Raw genomic sequence first — 14,553 nt, forward strand, 5'->3', positions numbered from 1 at the left:
GGTGTTGCTACAGTTGTACAGGGCCTTGGTGAGGCCACACCTGGAGTATTGTGTACAGTTTTGGTCTCCTAACTTGAGGAAGGACATTCTTGCTATTGAGGGAGTGCAGCGAAGGTTCACCAGACTGATTCCTAGGATGGTGGGACTGACCTATCAAGAAAGACTGGATCAACTGGGTTTGTATTCACTGGAGTTCAGAAGAATGAGAGGGGACCTCATAGAAACGTTTAAAATTCTGATGGGTTTAGACAGGTTAGATGCAGGAAGAATGTTCCCAATGTTGGGGAAGTCCAGAACCAGGGGTCACAGTCTAAGGATAAGGGATAAGCCATTTAGGACCGAGATGAGGAGAAACTTCTTCACCCAGAGAGTGGTGAACCTGTGGAATTCTCTACCACAGAAAGTTGTTGAGGCCAATTCAATAAATATATTGAAAAGGGAGTTAGATGAAGTCTTTAATACTCGGGGGATCAAGGGGTATGGCGAGAAAGCAGGAAGGGGGTACTGAAGTTGCATGTTCAGCCATGAACTCATTGAATGGCGGTGCAGGCTAGAAGAGCAGAATGGCCTACTCCTGCACCTATTTTCTATGTTTCTATGTTCTATGTTTTTATTTGACAAGGTGCCACATAAAAGGTTACTGCACAAGATAAAAGTTCATGGGGTTGGGGGTAATATATTAGCATGGTTAGAGGATTGGCAACCAGTAACTAGTGGGGTGCCGCAGGGATCAGTGCTGGGACCCCAACTATTTACAACCTTTATTAACGACTTGGAAGAAGGGACTGAGTGTAACATAGCCAAGTTTGCTGACGATACAAAGATGGGAGGAAAAGCAATGTGCGAGAAGGACACAAAAAATCTGCATAAGTCCATAGACAGGCTAAGTGAGTGGGCAAAAATTTGGCAGATGGAGTACAGTATAATGTTGGAAAGTGTGAAGTCATGCATTTTGGCAGAAAAACTCAAAGAGCAAGTTATTATTTAAATGGAGAAAGATTACAAAGTGCCGCAGTACAACAGGACCTGGGGGTACTTGTGCATGAAACACAAAAGGATAGTATGCAGGTATAGCAATTGATCAGGAAGGCCAAGGGGATGGAGTATAAAAGCAGGGAAGTCTTGCTACAGCTATATAAGATATTGGTGAGGCCACACCTGGAATACTGTGTGCAGTTTTGGTTTCCATATTTACAAAAGGATATAATTGCTTTGGAGGCAGTTCAGAGAAGGTTCACTAGGTTGATTCTGGGGATGAGGGGGTTGACATGAAGAAAGGTTGAGTAGGTTGGGCCTCTACTCATTGGAATTCAGAAGAATGAGAGGTGATCTTATAGAAACGTATAAGATTATGAGGGGGCTTGACAAGGTGGATGCAGAGAGGATGTTTCCAGATGGGGGAGACTAGAACTAGAGGGCATGATCTTAGAATAAGGGACCACCTATTTAAAACAGAGATGAGGAGAAATTTCTTCTCTCAGAGGGTTGTAAATCTGTGGTATTCGCTGCCTCAGAGAACTGTGGAAGCTGGGACATTGAATAAATTTAAGACAGAAATAGACAGTTTCTTAAACGATAAGGGGATAAGGGGTTATGGGGAGCGGGCGAGGAAGTGGAGCTGAGTCCAAAATCAGATCCGCCATGCTCTTATTGAATGGCGGAGCAGGCTCGAGGGGCGTATGGCCTACTCCTGTTCCTATTTCCTATGTTCCTATGCTGAGAGGCATTTTCCCCTAGCTGGAGAGTCTAGATCTCAGGGTCATACTCTCAAGTTAAGTGATCAGCCATTTAGAACTGAGATGAGGAGAAATTTACTTGGAGGGCTGTGAATTTTTAGAATTCTCCATCCCAGAAGGCTTGAGTATATTGTTGAATATATTCAAGATGGAGATCAATAGACTTTTGGACACTAAGGGAATCAAGGGATATGGGGATAGGGCAGGAAAGTGAGGTCGAAGATCAGGCGTGATCTTATTGAATGGCGGGGCAGGCTCGAGGGGTTGTTTGGCTGCATGGCCTATTCCTGCTCCTATTTCTTATGTTTTAATCTTAACAATTAAAAAGCACATGCACACTATGCTTCTATTCTTACCATTTGACCAACAAACATACAAAAAGATTAAAGTACACATGCATACACTGTGGGAATATGAATAATGAGATCACATGGCCGACGACGATTAATATTATTCATTTATTATTTACTCATCGAAATGCAATTAGCCGCATCTGGATTCCCAATGAGCCATGTTGTAGGCATTAGGCACCTGCTGAATATATCAAAACACTAGGCATTAGGCACCTGCTGAATCTAAACTCATATAAGTTTAAAGTGGCCACACATAAAATGGCTGCCCAGGCATGATGGAAAATCAGGTAGTCAAGCTGTGAACTATTGACTGAGGCTGACCGAGCAATAACCCTGTGAGGCCCACTGCCAGGAATGCCTTGGATACAAGATAACTATAACAAACCATTATAACTCCACACAGCAGAGCCCCGAGAAATAGAGATAAGGGGGGCCTACATCACATAACGAGGGCGTGAATCAGCCCGAGCTGACAAGAACCGAATATGTAACTCTAATAAGGAGGATACCCAAAGTCAGCACTCAAGATAAAGGGGCCTGGACAATGTTACAAGATACATGAGTAATTCCTAGCAACACACCCCTTAGCAACACATCTCTTGGCAACACATGAGCCACTTTACGTTTAGAGACTAACTCTATCTATTGGTCTAATTGAATCTATAATCAGTATGATTGGATAGTATCCAGCCGAAATGGGCTGATGTAACTGTAGTAAAGAACTATTGTAAAACATATAAATATCGATGAGTTTCTTTGTTCGTTGGAGAGAAGCCTGGATCCAGTCCTGAGACTTCCTCCCCGCTGGCGTCAATAAAGGCCGCACTGGCGTTGGAATCGACTCTGAGTGTTGAGTGATTCTTCTGATAAACACTAACACTAACAAGCCACATGTAATTAGTGACTGCGATAACATCCATCTGGTCCAGGACCTCATCCATCATTCCCAGGAGGCTGGTCTGTCGGTCGCCTTCCTATCTCTCGACCAAGAGAAGGCGTTCGACAGGGTGGATCACAACTATCTGTTCGGAACTCTGCGCGCTTTCGGGTTCGGGACGCATTTCGTCGCCCGGATCCGACTTTTGTACGCCGCCGCAGAGTGTCTGATTAAGGTTAACGGGTCCTTGACGGCGCCCCTTCGCTTTGGGAGAGGGGTGCGCCAGGGATGCCCCATGTCCGGCCAGTTATATGCGATTTGCGTGGAGCCTTTCCTGCGCCTTCTGCGGGCGAGGTTGACTGGACTGGCTCTGCAAGGGCCGGGCGTGGAGGTCGACCTCTCGGCTTACGCCAATGACGTGCTCCTCACGGTAGAGGATCCCGCTGACCTGCGGAGGATGTGTGAGTGCCAGGAGATTTACTCGGCCGCATCCTCCGCCAGGATCAACTGGGAGAAATGTTCCAGACTCCTGGTGGGTCAGTGGCGGGTGGACTCCCTGCCGGAGGAGCTCAGGCCTTTTGCCTGGAGCACGACCCATCTCCTCTATCTGGGAGTCTACCTTAGCCCCGACGAGGAAGCCTGGCCGGCGAACTGGCAAGAGCTGGAGGCCAAGGTCGCCGCTCGCCTAGGGCGCTGGACAGGACTGCTCCGAGTGCTGTCCTACAGGGGTCGAGCGCTAGTCATAAACCAGCTGGTGGCCGCTATGCTGTGGTACCGGCTGGTCACTTTGACCCCTCCCCCTGCGTTTGTCGCCAGGATACAGAAGAAGCTGGTGGACTTCTTCTGAAATAACAGGAAGCACTGGGTCTCTGCCGCGGTCTTGAGTCTCCCGTTTAGGGAGGGCAGTCAGTCATTGGTGTGAGTCAGCGCCCAGCTAGCGACTTTCCGTCTTCAGACCCTGCAGAGATACCTTTACGTCGAGCCCCCTCCTAGGTGGCGTGCGGTGGCGACGTTTTTCTTCCGTCAGCAGCACGGCCTCAACTACGACACGCAGCTCCTGTTTGTGAGCTTGGGGGGCGTCAGGACCGCCGTCCAGGAGCTGCCTGTCTTTTACAAAGAACTCACCAGGGTCTGGAACAAAGTCTCCACCAAGCGCAGCTCTCTACCGGCTGGAGTGGCGGCCGTCCTGCAGGAGCCGCTCCTCGGGAATCCGTACCTCCACGACCAAGGTTTTAGGTGGCAGTCGGACGAGAGGGCTGTGGCTGGTGAGGTGACCAGGGTCAGGGACCTGCTCGATGGCGGAGGAGCGGGCTGGATGGCGCCAGACACGCTGGCGCGGCGCCTAAATTCAGCCGACGTCCGCCGCGCGGCCGATGCCATCGAGTCGCTAAAAACAGCACTGGGCCCTGACTCCGTTAGGTGTGTCGAGGAGGCTCAAGCACGTGGGGAGATCCCGTCCGAACTGACCCCCGTCCGGACGGAATTCCTCATCGGCGCCAAACCCCGGAACCTCCCTCGGGAGCCGGCGCCTCACAACTTGAGCCGCCTCGGGGAAATCCCCTTCGTGCCTTTCAGTTCTGCGCGGAGGGGTTTCCTGTACGGGCTGCTCCTGCACACTCTCAACTTTGCCATCCTCGTCTGTCATCCGGACATGCCATGGCGTACCATCTTGCCGTCCGGAGGAGGCGGGGGTCCCCGATGGAGGGCACTCTACGCGGGAGTCCTCCCACTATTCATCGGGGACTTGGCCTGGAGGGCGGTGCACGGAGCAGTCCCGTGCAACAAATTTTTAAGTCGGTTCACGGGCTCCCAGGCCGCCTGCAATTTCTGCGGTCTGGAAGAGTCCGTGTTCCATGTTTTTATGGAGTGCGCGAGGTTGCAGCCCCTGTTCCATTATTTAAAGGGGCTGCTCCTCAATTTCTGGTTGCACTTCAGTCCCACACTCCTGATCTTTGGGCACCCTGTGCGGAGGGGAGCGGGTAGGTCCGAGGGCCTCCTTGTAGGACTGCTCCTGGGCACGGCCAAGGGTGCCATCAGCCGGTCCAGGCAGCGGGCGGTCGAGGGGGTCGTTCAGCCTGACTGCCTGCCTCTCTTCCACGCCTACATCTGGGCCAGGGTGTCCCTAGAGATGGAGCACACGGTGTCCACCGGTACGCTCGCGGCCTTCCGCGAGAGGTGGGCACCGGAGGGACTGGAGTGCATCATCACCCCCGGCAACAAAATTTTAATTTGATTTTATGTTTTAAAGTTTAATTTGTTTTAATTGCCGGTGTTTTTAGTGTCCCCCTCCCCTTTTATAGGGGGCACTTGGAAAAAAACATTGATTTTAGAGCCCCAAAAATACAAAAAAAAAATACAAAAAAAACCACAAAAAAAACATTAAAAAAGGGCCTTGAAAATGTTTGGTGTGTCCCCCAGATCGGGGGGCACGATTTAATGTTTAGTTTCTCCTCCCAAAAGAGTTGTGATTAGTGGCTGACGTATTGGATAACACTGCCCTTACTCTTTGATTGCTGTCTGTCAACTAAATATTCTATGCATGCTATTACATTTTTCTAACAAGCCTCGTGAGGCACCTTATTGAACACCTTCTAAAAATCCTTATAAATGTACCACATTCCCTATATCTATCCAGTCAGTCATTTCTTCAAAAAATTCTATTAAATTTATCAAATACAACTTGTCTTTAACAAATCTATGCTGGCTATCATTGGTTAACCCTTTGAATGCTCATTAATTTTACTTTGAATTATGTGTTCTAAGAGTATGTTCACAATTGACAGTGGTCGGCCTGGTCTATAGTTAACCAATAAGGGAATAAGGGGTTATGGGGAGCGGGTAGGGAAGTGGACCTGAGGCCATGATCGGATCAGCCATGATCGTATTAAATGGTGGAGCAGGCTCGAGGGGCCATATGGCCTACTCCTACTCCTATTTCTTATGTCCTTATGTTATGTTCTTATTATCTGATTTGTCCTGCTGTCCCTTCATGAACATGTATTTTTACAGCTGCTATTAAGCTTAGTTAGGCACTCAAGTGGTAGAAAGCAATAAATAGGGAGCTGTTTTTTGATTCTAGCAAAAATAGGCTTCTACTGGCCCAAATCTCAGGCACACATTTTCTCGCAGGGCAGAGACAGGCTGCACCCGAATTTCTGACAGCAGCTGTCTGACTAGGTTGCAGGGGAGCTTGGTCTACAGCATAGTTGGCTGGAGATCAAAATAACTGTAAGAGATGATGTTATAGTGCTAACAGAAAAGATGACCAATTGTTCACAATGAACAGCAGAGACATGTGAACAACATAGCTCCCTTTGATGCTGATGGTATGAGGGTTCAGCTGCAGAAAGTGCACCTAAGGAGAATGGTCCTACTTGATGCTTCAACAGTGAAATGCCAGTTGCATGGAGAGAGCTCAATGCCAAGCTGAGGCAATCACCCAACTCCATCGTACCTGGCTGCAAATGAGAGATATTTCCTGCTTACAGGAGCAAGGCAAAGGAGTATATTCTCCTCACTTTAGTACACATTTCTTGGTTGGTTAATCAAGCACCGCATAAACCTCAGTTCAAAACTCACCAACCCTCTAGGAGGTACCAAATTAAGCACTGTGCACAACCACTGCCATTTTGCATATAGTCTTTCATTGTGTCCAAACTGCAAAGCACACTTTGGATGGAGATGGCATATGTAGCACTACAAATAGATGGTCAGGCTTCCGGGCTAAGACCCTCCTTTGCTGTTAGGGGATGGGGGCGGTGTGTTCTGAGTAGGCTTAACAGCCATGGATCTAGGGGCTATCTAGGTTTTGCTGAGAGCCATCCATTTAGTGTTTCTCTTCCTTCACAGAATGTGGACACTATGACCAGCCCCTTCCGAGCAAATGGCCACAAAAGTGGATGACTATGTTTCTGGGGCCCACTGAACATCAACTGAATGTTAAGCCTTCCTCTTCATCAAGGCCATCAAGGTTGATATGAAGAGCTACATGGGTTGAGGGTGCAACTTTTGCACTCAATGGAACCCTCCCATCCTGTGAAAACGATGTATCCTGTCCATTTGATGCTTTTTTTTCCCCCACAGAAAAATGTTGAGTTCCGCTGCTCACTTTTTATGGGTGAGGCTCACGGTGCGATTGGAGCCTCACCCAGGACAGAAAATTGGTCACAAGGTCATTGTTGTTATGTATGTAAACCTGTAAATACTATGTCTAACCACCAGAGGGCTTATCCCCTGGAGTCCCAAGGGATCCCTTGGGAGCACCTGTATATAAGGAGGCCTCACAGGCTGGAGAGGCACTCTGAGATCTGTAATAAAGGACTATGGTCACACCTTACTTTGAGCTTGCAGTATCTAGTCTGACTCTTTATGCAAAACATAACATACTTGATGAAATTACAAGGCTTATGTATTCCAGACAGACTTCCAGCAAAGGTGGGAATCCAGAGAAGGCAGCCAGAACCATTTAAAAATGATGCAATGACCTAGTTGATGTATAGTGAGCCATGCATTCTGTAAAGGAATACACCTTCTACTCAAACCCGCACCAAATGCACTCAAGGATTGATTACTTAGTCCTGAAGCAGATGCAGCTTCTCCGTGTCAAGAGCTGACATGGAGCCTATAATCATCTTCAACTGTGCACTAATTACCCTCCAGCTCACACTCATGAGCCTACCACCCCATTCACACCACTGGCAGTTTTTTATATGGTGTATTCAAGACAGTAACCTCAAAGAGCCTATTTTACTCTGTTTACTGCCCCAAATTGGGCTGCAATTTGGAGGAAAATTGAAGCCAAAATCTTCAATTACAGAATTCTCAAAATATTTCAATGTAGTAATATAATGAATCAACACCAATATCTGTTTATTCACTTTTCATTAAAATGTATTGTCAAATCCATAGTCTATTTGTAATTAGAAGTGTTCACTGCTTGTCATCTTTACTATTGCTACAAGTACAAATATTAGTTGTAATGGTTTCAAAGTGTTAAGAAAGAGCCTTTTCCAGGAATAAAAATGGTTCAGGAGAAATAATAATCAATACACTAATTTAAAAAAAATGCAGCTACGTGATTCAATTGCTGGAAAATTTGAAATTTGCCCTTACTCTTAAAAACATATCCCAGTTAATGATCAGCAAGGTAAATGCTTTACAGTAATTGAATAAATCAACTTCTGTTTTTAATACATGGGATATGGGGATTTTCTGTGATTTTTACTGGTGTTTCTGAGATCATCTTCTGCAAATATTTCCTTTTAGTTTTGACACTTTTAAATCAGTGGCTTTGATAATGTGTTAAAATTATAAAATAGATTTATTTCCTTACTGTAGACCAAGTTCCAGAAACATAAGGCGAACAGTGCATAAATACAGTCCAGTCACCTTCACATTTTCCTTAAACTTTAATAAAGCACTATCCCAGAGTGGGGATTAGAAACTTAATATATGAGTATATCAAATCATCAATTACAAAATGGTAAAACAAATTCTATCTTTAATCCTTAGGTTCCAATAACTTTGAATACATTTTATTTCAAAACATAAATGACCGACAGAAGCAGCAACTGAACTCAGCAGGAAAACAATGGGCCAGAAATTCCAGCCTCCTGCATCTGTATGGAGTGTGTATGTACCCGGGAAAGCATCGCAAAAGCCGGTTTTCAGCGCACAATGCGCATGCATTAAAAAACTGCTTTTCCGATCTGTCAAGCTGGAGGATGACAGATCCTCCGTATCTCGGGAGCCAGGACATTCGCATGAGCAAGATTGCGGGATTTGTCCATCTTTTGCCCAGCAAATGTCCTGAAAACTCTTGCGCCTGATAAAAGCAGGCACATAGCCTACTTTTACAGGCATAAGTTTTAAAATACACAAAAACATTATAAAATAAAATTTTAAAAACACATTTTATTGTTAAAAACCCTCCCACTATGGTAAGTTTATTTTAAACCATAATTTAAAAAATGTTTTAAAAAATCGGACAAATATTTTTTTTTATAATACATAAATAACTTTAATTTAAATTAATAAAAATATGTGGTGTATTTTTTCTATTTTTTTATTAGAGTTTTGTGTATTTTGGGGGGGTTTCTCATTCATAATAATGGGAACTCCAACATACGGAGTTTCCATTATTATGAATAAGAATATACTTTACCTGGATTGGCTGCCAAAGTCATGTGACTGCAGCTCCAACCCTACGCATGTCCAAATATGCACACGTTGCGACCCGCAGTCAGTGGAGGCCTCAGGACCGGGAATTCGTGTGGGTGCAGCAGGAATAGTAGGTGCGCATCTTTTTTAACTTTTTTACCCGATTGCCCGTGGGAAGCAGCCGACCAGGATTTCTGGGCCAATATGCTTTCTGATCAAGAATGCATTCCAGACAACTTTCTATTAGTTGAGTGTCCTTTGACTTTGGAAAACGGCATTATTCAATGGTCAGTAGCTCAAAGGTGATTATAATATTGTTTAACAGACTGAGTTAGCAGCAAAAAATTTCGCTATTAGATTTAAAACATTAAATCGCGAAGTTGGATTTTTGGTAATGCAGTAGATGTTGCATATATGGACTTTCAAAAGGCATTTGATAAAGTACTACATAGAATCACAGAATAGAACAGCACAAAAGGAGGCCATTCAGCCCATCAAATCTGGCCAGCTCTTTCGAAGATAAATCCAGTTAGTCCCATTCCCACTCCCCCCCCCCCCACCCCGCACCACCCCCCCCCCCACTCTTTCCCCATATCCCTGCAATTTTCTTCCCATAAGCAATACAAACAGGAGTAGGACATTTGGCCACTCGAGCCTGTGCTCCACCATTCAATAAGATCATGGCTGATCTGATCCTGGTCTCAACACCACATCCCCGCCCGTTCCCCATAACCCTTGACTTCCTTAGCATTCAAAAATCTGTCTATCTCCACCTTAAATCCTACAAATCCCCTGGGAGGACAGACGCACCAACATTAGCGTCCTCGATCAGGTCAACATCCCCAGCATTGAAGCACTGACCACACTCGATCAGCTCTGCATGGCAGGCCACATTGTTCGCATGCTTGACACAAGACTCCCAAAGCAAGCGCTCTACTCGGAACTCCTTCACGGCAAACGAGCCAAAGGTGGGCAGAGGAAACATTACAAGGACACCCTCAAAGCCTCCCTGATAAAGTGCAACATCCCCACTGACACCTGAGAGTCCCTAACCAAAGACCGCCCGAAGTGGAGGAAGTGCATCCGGGAGGGCACTGAGTACCTCGAGTCTTATCGCCGAGAGCACGCAGAAATCAAGCGCAGGCAGCGGTAAACCAGTCCCACCCACCCCTTCTCTCAATGACTATCTGTCCCACCTGTGACAGAGTCTGTGGTTCTCGTATTGGACTGTTCAGCCACCTAAGAACTAATTTTAAGTGTGAAAGCAAGTCTTCCTTGATTCCGAGGGACTGCCTATGATGATAAATATATTCAATGATCCAGCCTCTCTGGAGTAGAGAATTCCAAAGATCCACGATCCTTTGAGAGAAGAAATTCCTCCTCGTTTCTGTTTTAAATGGGCGACCCCTTATTCAGAAACCATTCCCCCCAAATTCTAGATTCCCCCATGAGAGGAAACATCCTCTCTGCATCTACCCTGTCAAGCCCTCTCAGAATCTTATATGTTTCAAGAAGATTCTCTCTCATTCTTCTAAACTCCACTGAGTATAGACCTAACCTGCTCAACCTTTCTTCATATGACAATCTTATTCATATAACAGGCTTATTTGGAAAATAGAAGCACAGGGGATTAAAGCGATCATGGTTATTTGGATATGTAATTGGCCATATGTAATTGGCTAAGGGATAGGAGGCAAAGAGTAGTGATGAATGGATCAGTATTAGGACCATTACTTTTCTTATATATAAATGACCTGGACTTGGGTATAGGGAGTAAAATTTTGAAGTTTGCAGATGACACAAAACTTGGAAATGTAGTAAACAATGAGCAAGATAGTAGCAGACTTTCAGAAGGACTTAAGGCAGATTGGTGAAATGGGCAGACAGAAATAGATAAGTATGAAGTGATGCACTTTGGGAGGATATCCTCTGGTCACTATGTGCGAGCAGTATCTTAACAAAGCAGGAAGATATACTTTAATTGCTATTTCCAGCAAAATCTTGAACATATTTTTAGAACACTTTACGATTTCATTAGAAAATCTTCCTAGTGGGTTTATATCATTGCTCATATAGCTGTTAACCAGATTTTTACAGAACAGGTCGATAGCTTACTAATTACCCAGACTGAAGTAAAACTTCATGGTGGAGATGAGCACTGCAGACTGAACAGAAAGCACGAGTTTCTAAATATAAATGTTACCATAGAGTTAAAGTATCAAATGAATGTAGTGCTTATATTAAATTATTGGTATCTAAGTAAAATAAAAGCTGCATGTAGCTTCTTAAAAATTCGATCATTAGTGTTTAATATAACAGCATGGCACCTGACTTCTTAAACTCTCAGTGTGCATTGTCTGTATTTGTAGAAATAAATATGTATAAAACATGTTCTGCAGGCTTAATGATTTTAGCTGGAAAAACTCAACTTTGACTTTTTAAAGGCCATCCTCGATGTTGCTGTTTACGAATCCTACCAATTGGCCCCATGAAGGAGGAACATACCCATTATTAAGCCGAACGATGTACCAAAAGAGCGGATTTGAATGAGATAGAAGTGATTATTTTAAATGCTCCTCACTGCAGCAAGACTTGTATTGAAATGCCTGAAACGTAGCAATGACAGCTGCACATTGTTTTATTGGGCCGGACTGCAACTCGCGTTGCCAATATTCAAATCATCTCTTTGTTTACAGCTTTAAGACCATAACAGGTGGGCGATATCCTGGACTGAAAACTTACACCGTTTTCAAATGTAACAAAAATGGAATTCCGAGGAGACTGTCCCGCTCACGGCTGCCTGTGCAACCGATCCATCTCCCACTTTTCCCAATTCGGAACTCATGGAGCTTTCCCAAATGCAAAGAACAAAGCTGGATCTCGCTTCGTAGCGTTATTTTTGCCGGAGTGAGAAAGAGTTTTGCACACAGCGGACAAGCCTGGCTAAGTAGGGCAAAGTGCTGCCTGCACTGAAAGTGAGTCTTGGCCAGCCGGCTGCAAAGTGTTATGTGCCGAGGGCCGGTTGCTGACTGGGAGGAGAGGTGTTTATTGATCAATGAAATCTCGCACAGTCGGCATGCAGCAACTTTGCTGAGCACCATCCCCAGCACTCGCTGCAAGAAATAGCCACATTGCCATTCCATGTCATTATTCAAAGCCCACAATCGCAGGTGACTGAGCCAGCCACCATGCCACTTGACATGCAATGTTATGTAAGATATTTATTTAAACGACGCCAGTTTAAGTGTTGCATTGTAAACCCAGGCCTATACTCGCCGATCTGAAGCAACTAAGACGCGTCTGTATTCTACCTTCCTACCTTTCGAAAATCAGCCGGACCATAAAAATGCAGAAGGCCAGAGGAAACGCCAGGTAGAGGTCTTCCGCCTGCGGGAAAGTGGCTTCGTCCGTATTTTTCAGATCTGCCCAGGTTACGTTGTGGGGCAGCCAGAACCTCTCGTTCCAGAACCAGGCTAGGATACCTGCCATTTCAGTGCTTGGTGCGTGCGATTGAGTGGCTTGTGCCTCTAGCTGCCGAGCGCTAGCCGGATCACTCCTTATTCTCGCTTTCTCTCTCTCTGCTTGATGCGCTCGGCCTGACTTACTCGGTCCTCCACATAGGCAGGCAGACAGACGACAGATTTCCCCTCGTCCTTCCTTTCTCTCGTCTCTCATACACACACAGTGTCGCCTACCTCCAATGGGAAGTGTCACACACCATCCACTCGACACCAAGTGATTGGCTCCCACAACTGTCGCACACAATTCACCACAGCAAAAAGGAAAGTGTACCCACGGGTCAAAGTCAATGCACCATGTTACAGATCAATAAAGGATATTGTTCTGAATAATAAATAATAACAACATATACCTTCCAGTTCACTAACAGTGCAGGACTGACAGCGATAAAGATGGGAAAATATGCTAAAAACAACACAGTAATCTTATATTTACATTTATATTAATTTTACCATAATAACAATTCTAGCTTAATTTTGATGACTAGAATGGGATGGATAATACATGTAACAATAGTATGTTTAACGAAATAATCCCAACAATCCAATTGGAATAAATAACATATTACCAGTTTTTTAAATTTGAGATTTTCCTTTCTTTGCATTAATAAAAATACTTTTCATAGCTTTTGTTTCTTGTTTATTATTCATAATAATAGTAGTATATATTTAGTAGTATATATTACTTGTATTATTTTGATTCACCCAATGTCAGACTATAATTTGTCCAGTACTAGATTTTTAAAATATTTATTTTTGACAATGCAGGATATATATGATTATATTTAGATGGGTTGTTAATTTTATTTTATTTTATTTAGTGTGATGTGCAAATCCAAGTTAATCAACTTGCTAGGCATTCTCTTAATTACAGATATGACAACACTTCAAAACAAAAGTATTTCCTTGGCTGTGATGAAAGTAAGACTTGCACTTGTATAGCGCCTTTCACGACCTTAGGATGCCCCAAAGAGCTTTACAGACAATGAAGTACTTTTCAACAGTAGTCATTGTTATAATGTAGAAAACGCGGCAGCCAAATTACGCACAGCAAAGTCCCACAAACAACAATGACCTGATGATCTGTTTTAGTGATGTTGAGGGCTAAATATTGACCAGAACCCCCCTGCTCTTCTTTAAAATAGTACCATGGGATATGTTACCTCCACCTGAAAGGGCAGCTGGGCCTTCAGTGTAACATCTCATCCAAAGTGACAGCACCTCCAATAGTGCAGCATCCCTCAGTACTGCACTGCATTGTCAGCTTAAACTTTGTGCTTAAGTCTCTGGAATGGGACTTGAACCCACAACTTTCTGACTCAGAGCAGAGGAAGCTACCACTAAGCCACAGCTGACACTTTGGCAAGTGAAGCACTTAGGAACGTCCTGTGATCATGAAAGGTACTCTATGAATCCAAATTCTTATTTAGAAAATGTAGAAAAGGTCATGTAGATACACTGATAACTGATTGTTGTATCCAATTTGACAATTCAGTGGAAATCTGGATTTCTTCAACACTGCTCATTTTTTTTCTGGTCTAACTTTGTGTAATAAATCCTAATGGGTTAAAGAAGCAACTTGGAAGCAGATTCATGTAAATGAGGGCAAAATTACATTATGACATTGTGAAAGCAATTTTCATCAGTTTAGCACTTTTTCCATTATCCACCCATAAAACTGGGCAGCCAGGGTCGTTAGGCACTGAGCTGCACATGGCAGTATAGTTTAAAAAGTCAAGTAGAAGATTGCCAATGACTAGAATTTTCTGATTCAGCAGGAATCCCACCAGTTTGGTGGTGAGATGGGCTTTGTACCCACCTATCTCATTCTACCCTGACCCTGGAAGATCTTCAAGGGTCAGGCTAACTATTAGATTTGAGTAAGGCTCCCGTCAGTATTTCCATTCTCA

The 14,553-nt window shown here is 44.4% G+C and overlaps 1 protein-coding gene across 1 annotated transcript in view; it reads right to left on the minus strand.

The window, feature by feature from the left end:
- cers6 (ceramide synthase 6) overlaps positions 1–12,888 on the minus strand; it is a 356,478-nt gene extending 343,590 nt beyond the window's left edge. Inside the window, exon 1 of the mRNA XM_070875509.1 lies at positions 12,445–12,888. Within this exon, the coding sequence (XP_070731610.1) occupies positions 12,445–12,800 (356 nt within the window). The 5' untranslated portion in view covers positions 12,801–12,888. The remainder of the gene's footprint in view (positions 1–12,444) is intronic.
- Between the last annotated feature and the right edge of the window lie 1,665 nt (positions 12,889–14,553).

The sequence above is a fragment of the Pristiophorus japonicus genome, chromosome 3 (assembly GCF_044704955.1).
Source record: "Pristiophorus japonicus isolate sPriJap1 chromosome 3, sPriJap1.hap1, whole genome shotgun sequence".
NCBI classification, from domain to species: domain Eukaryota; kingdom Metazoa; phylum Chordata; class Chondrichthyes; family Pristiophoridae; genus Pristiophorus; species Pristiophorus japonicus.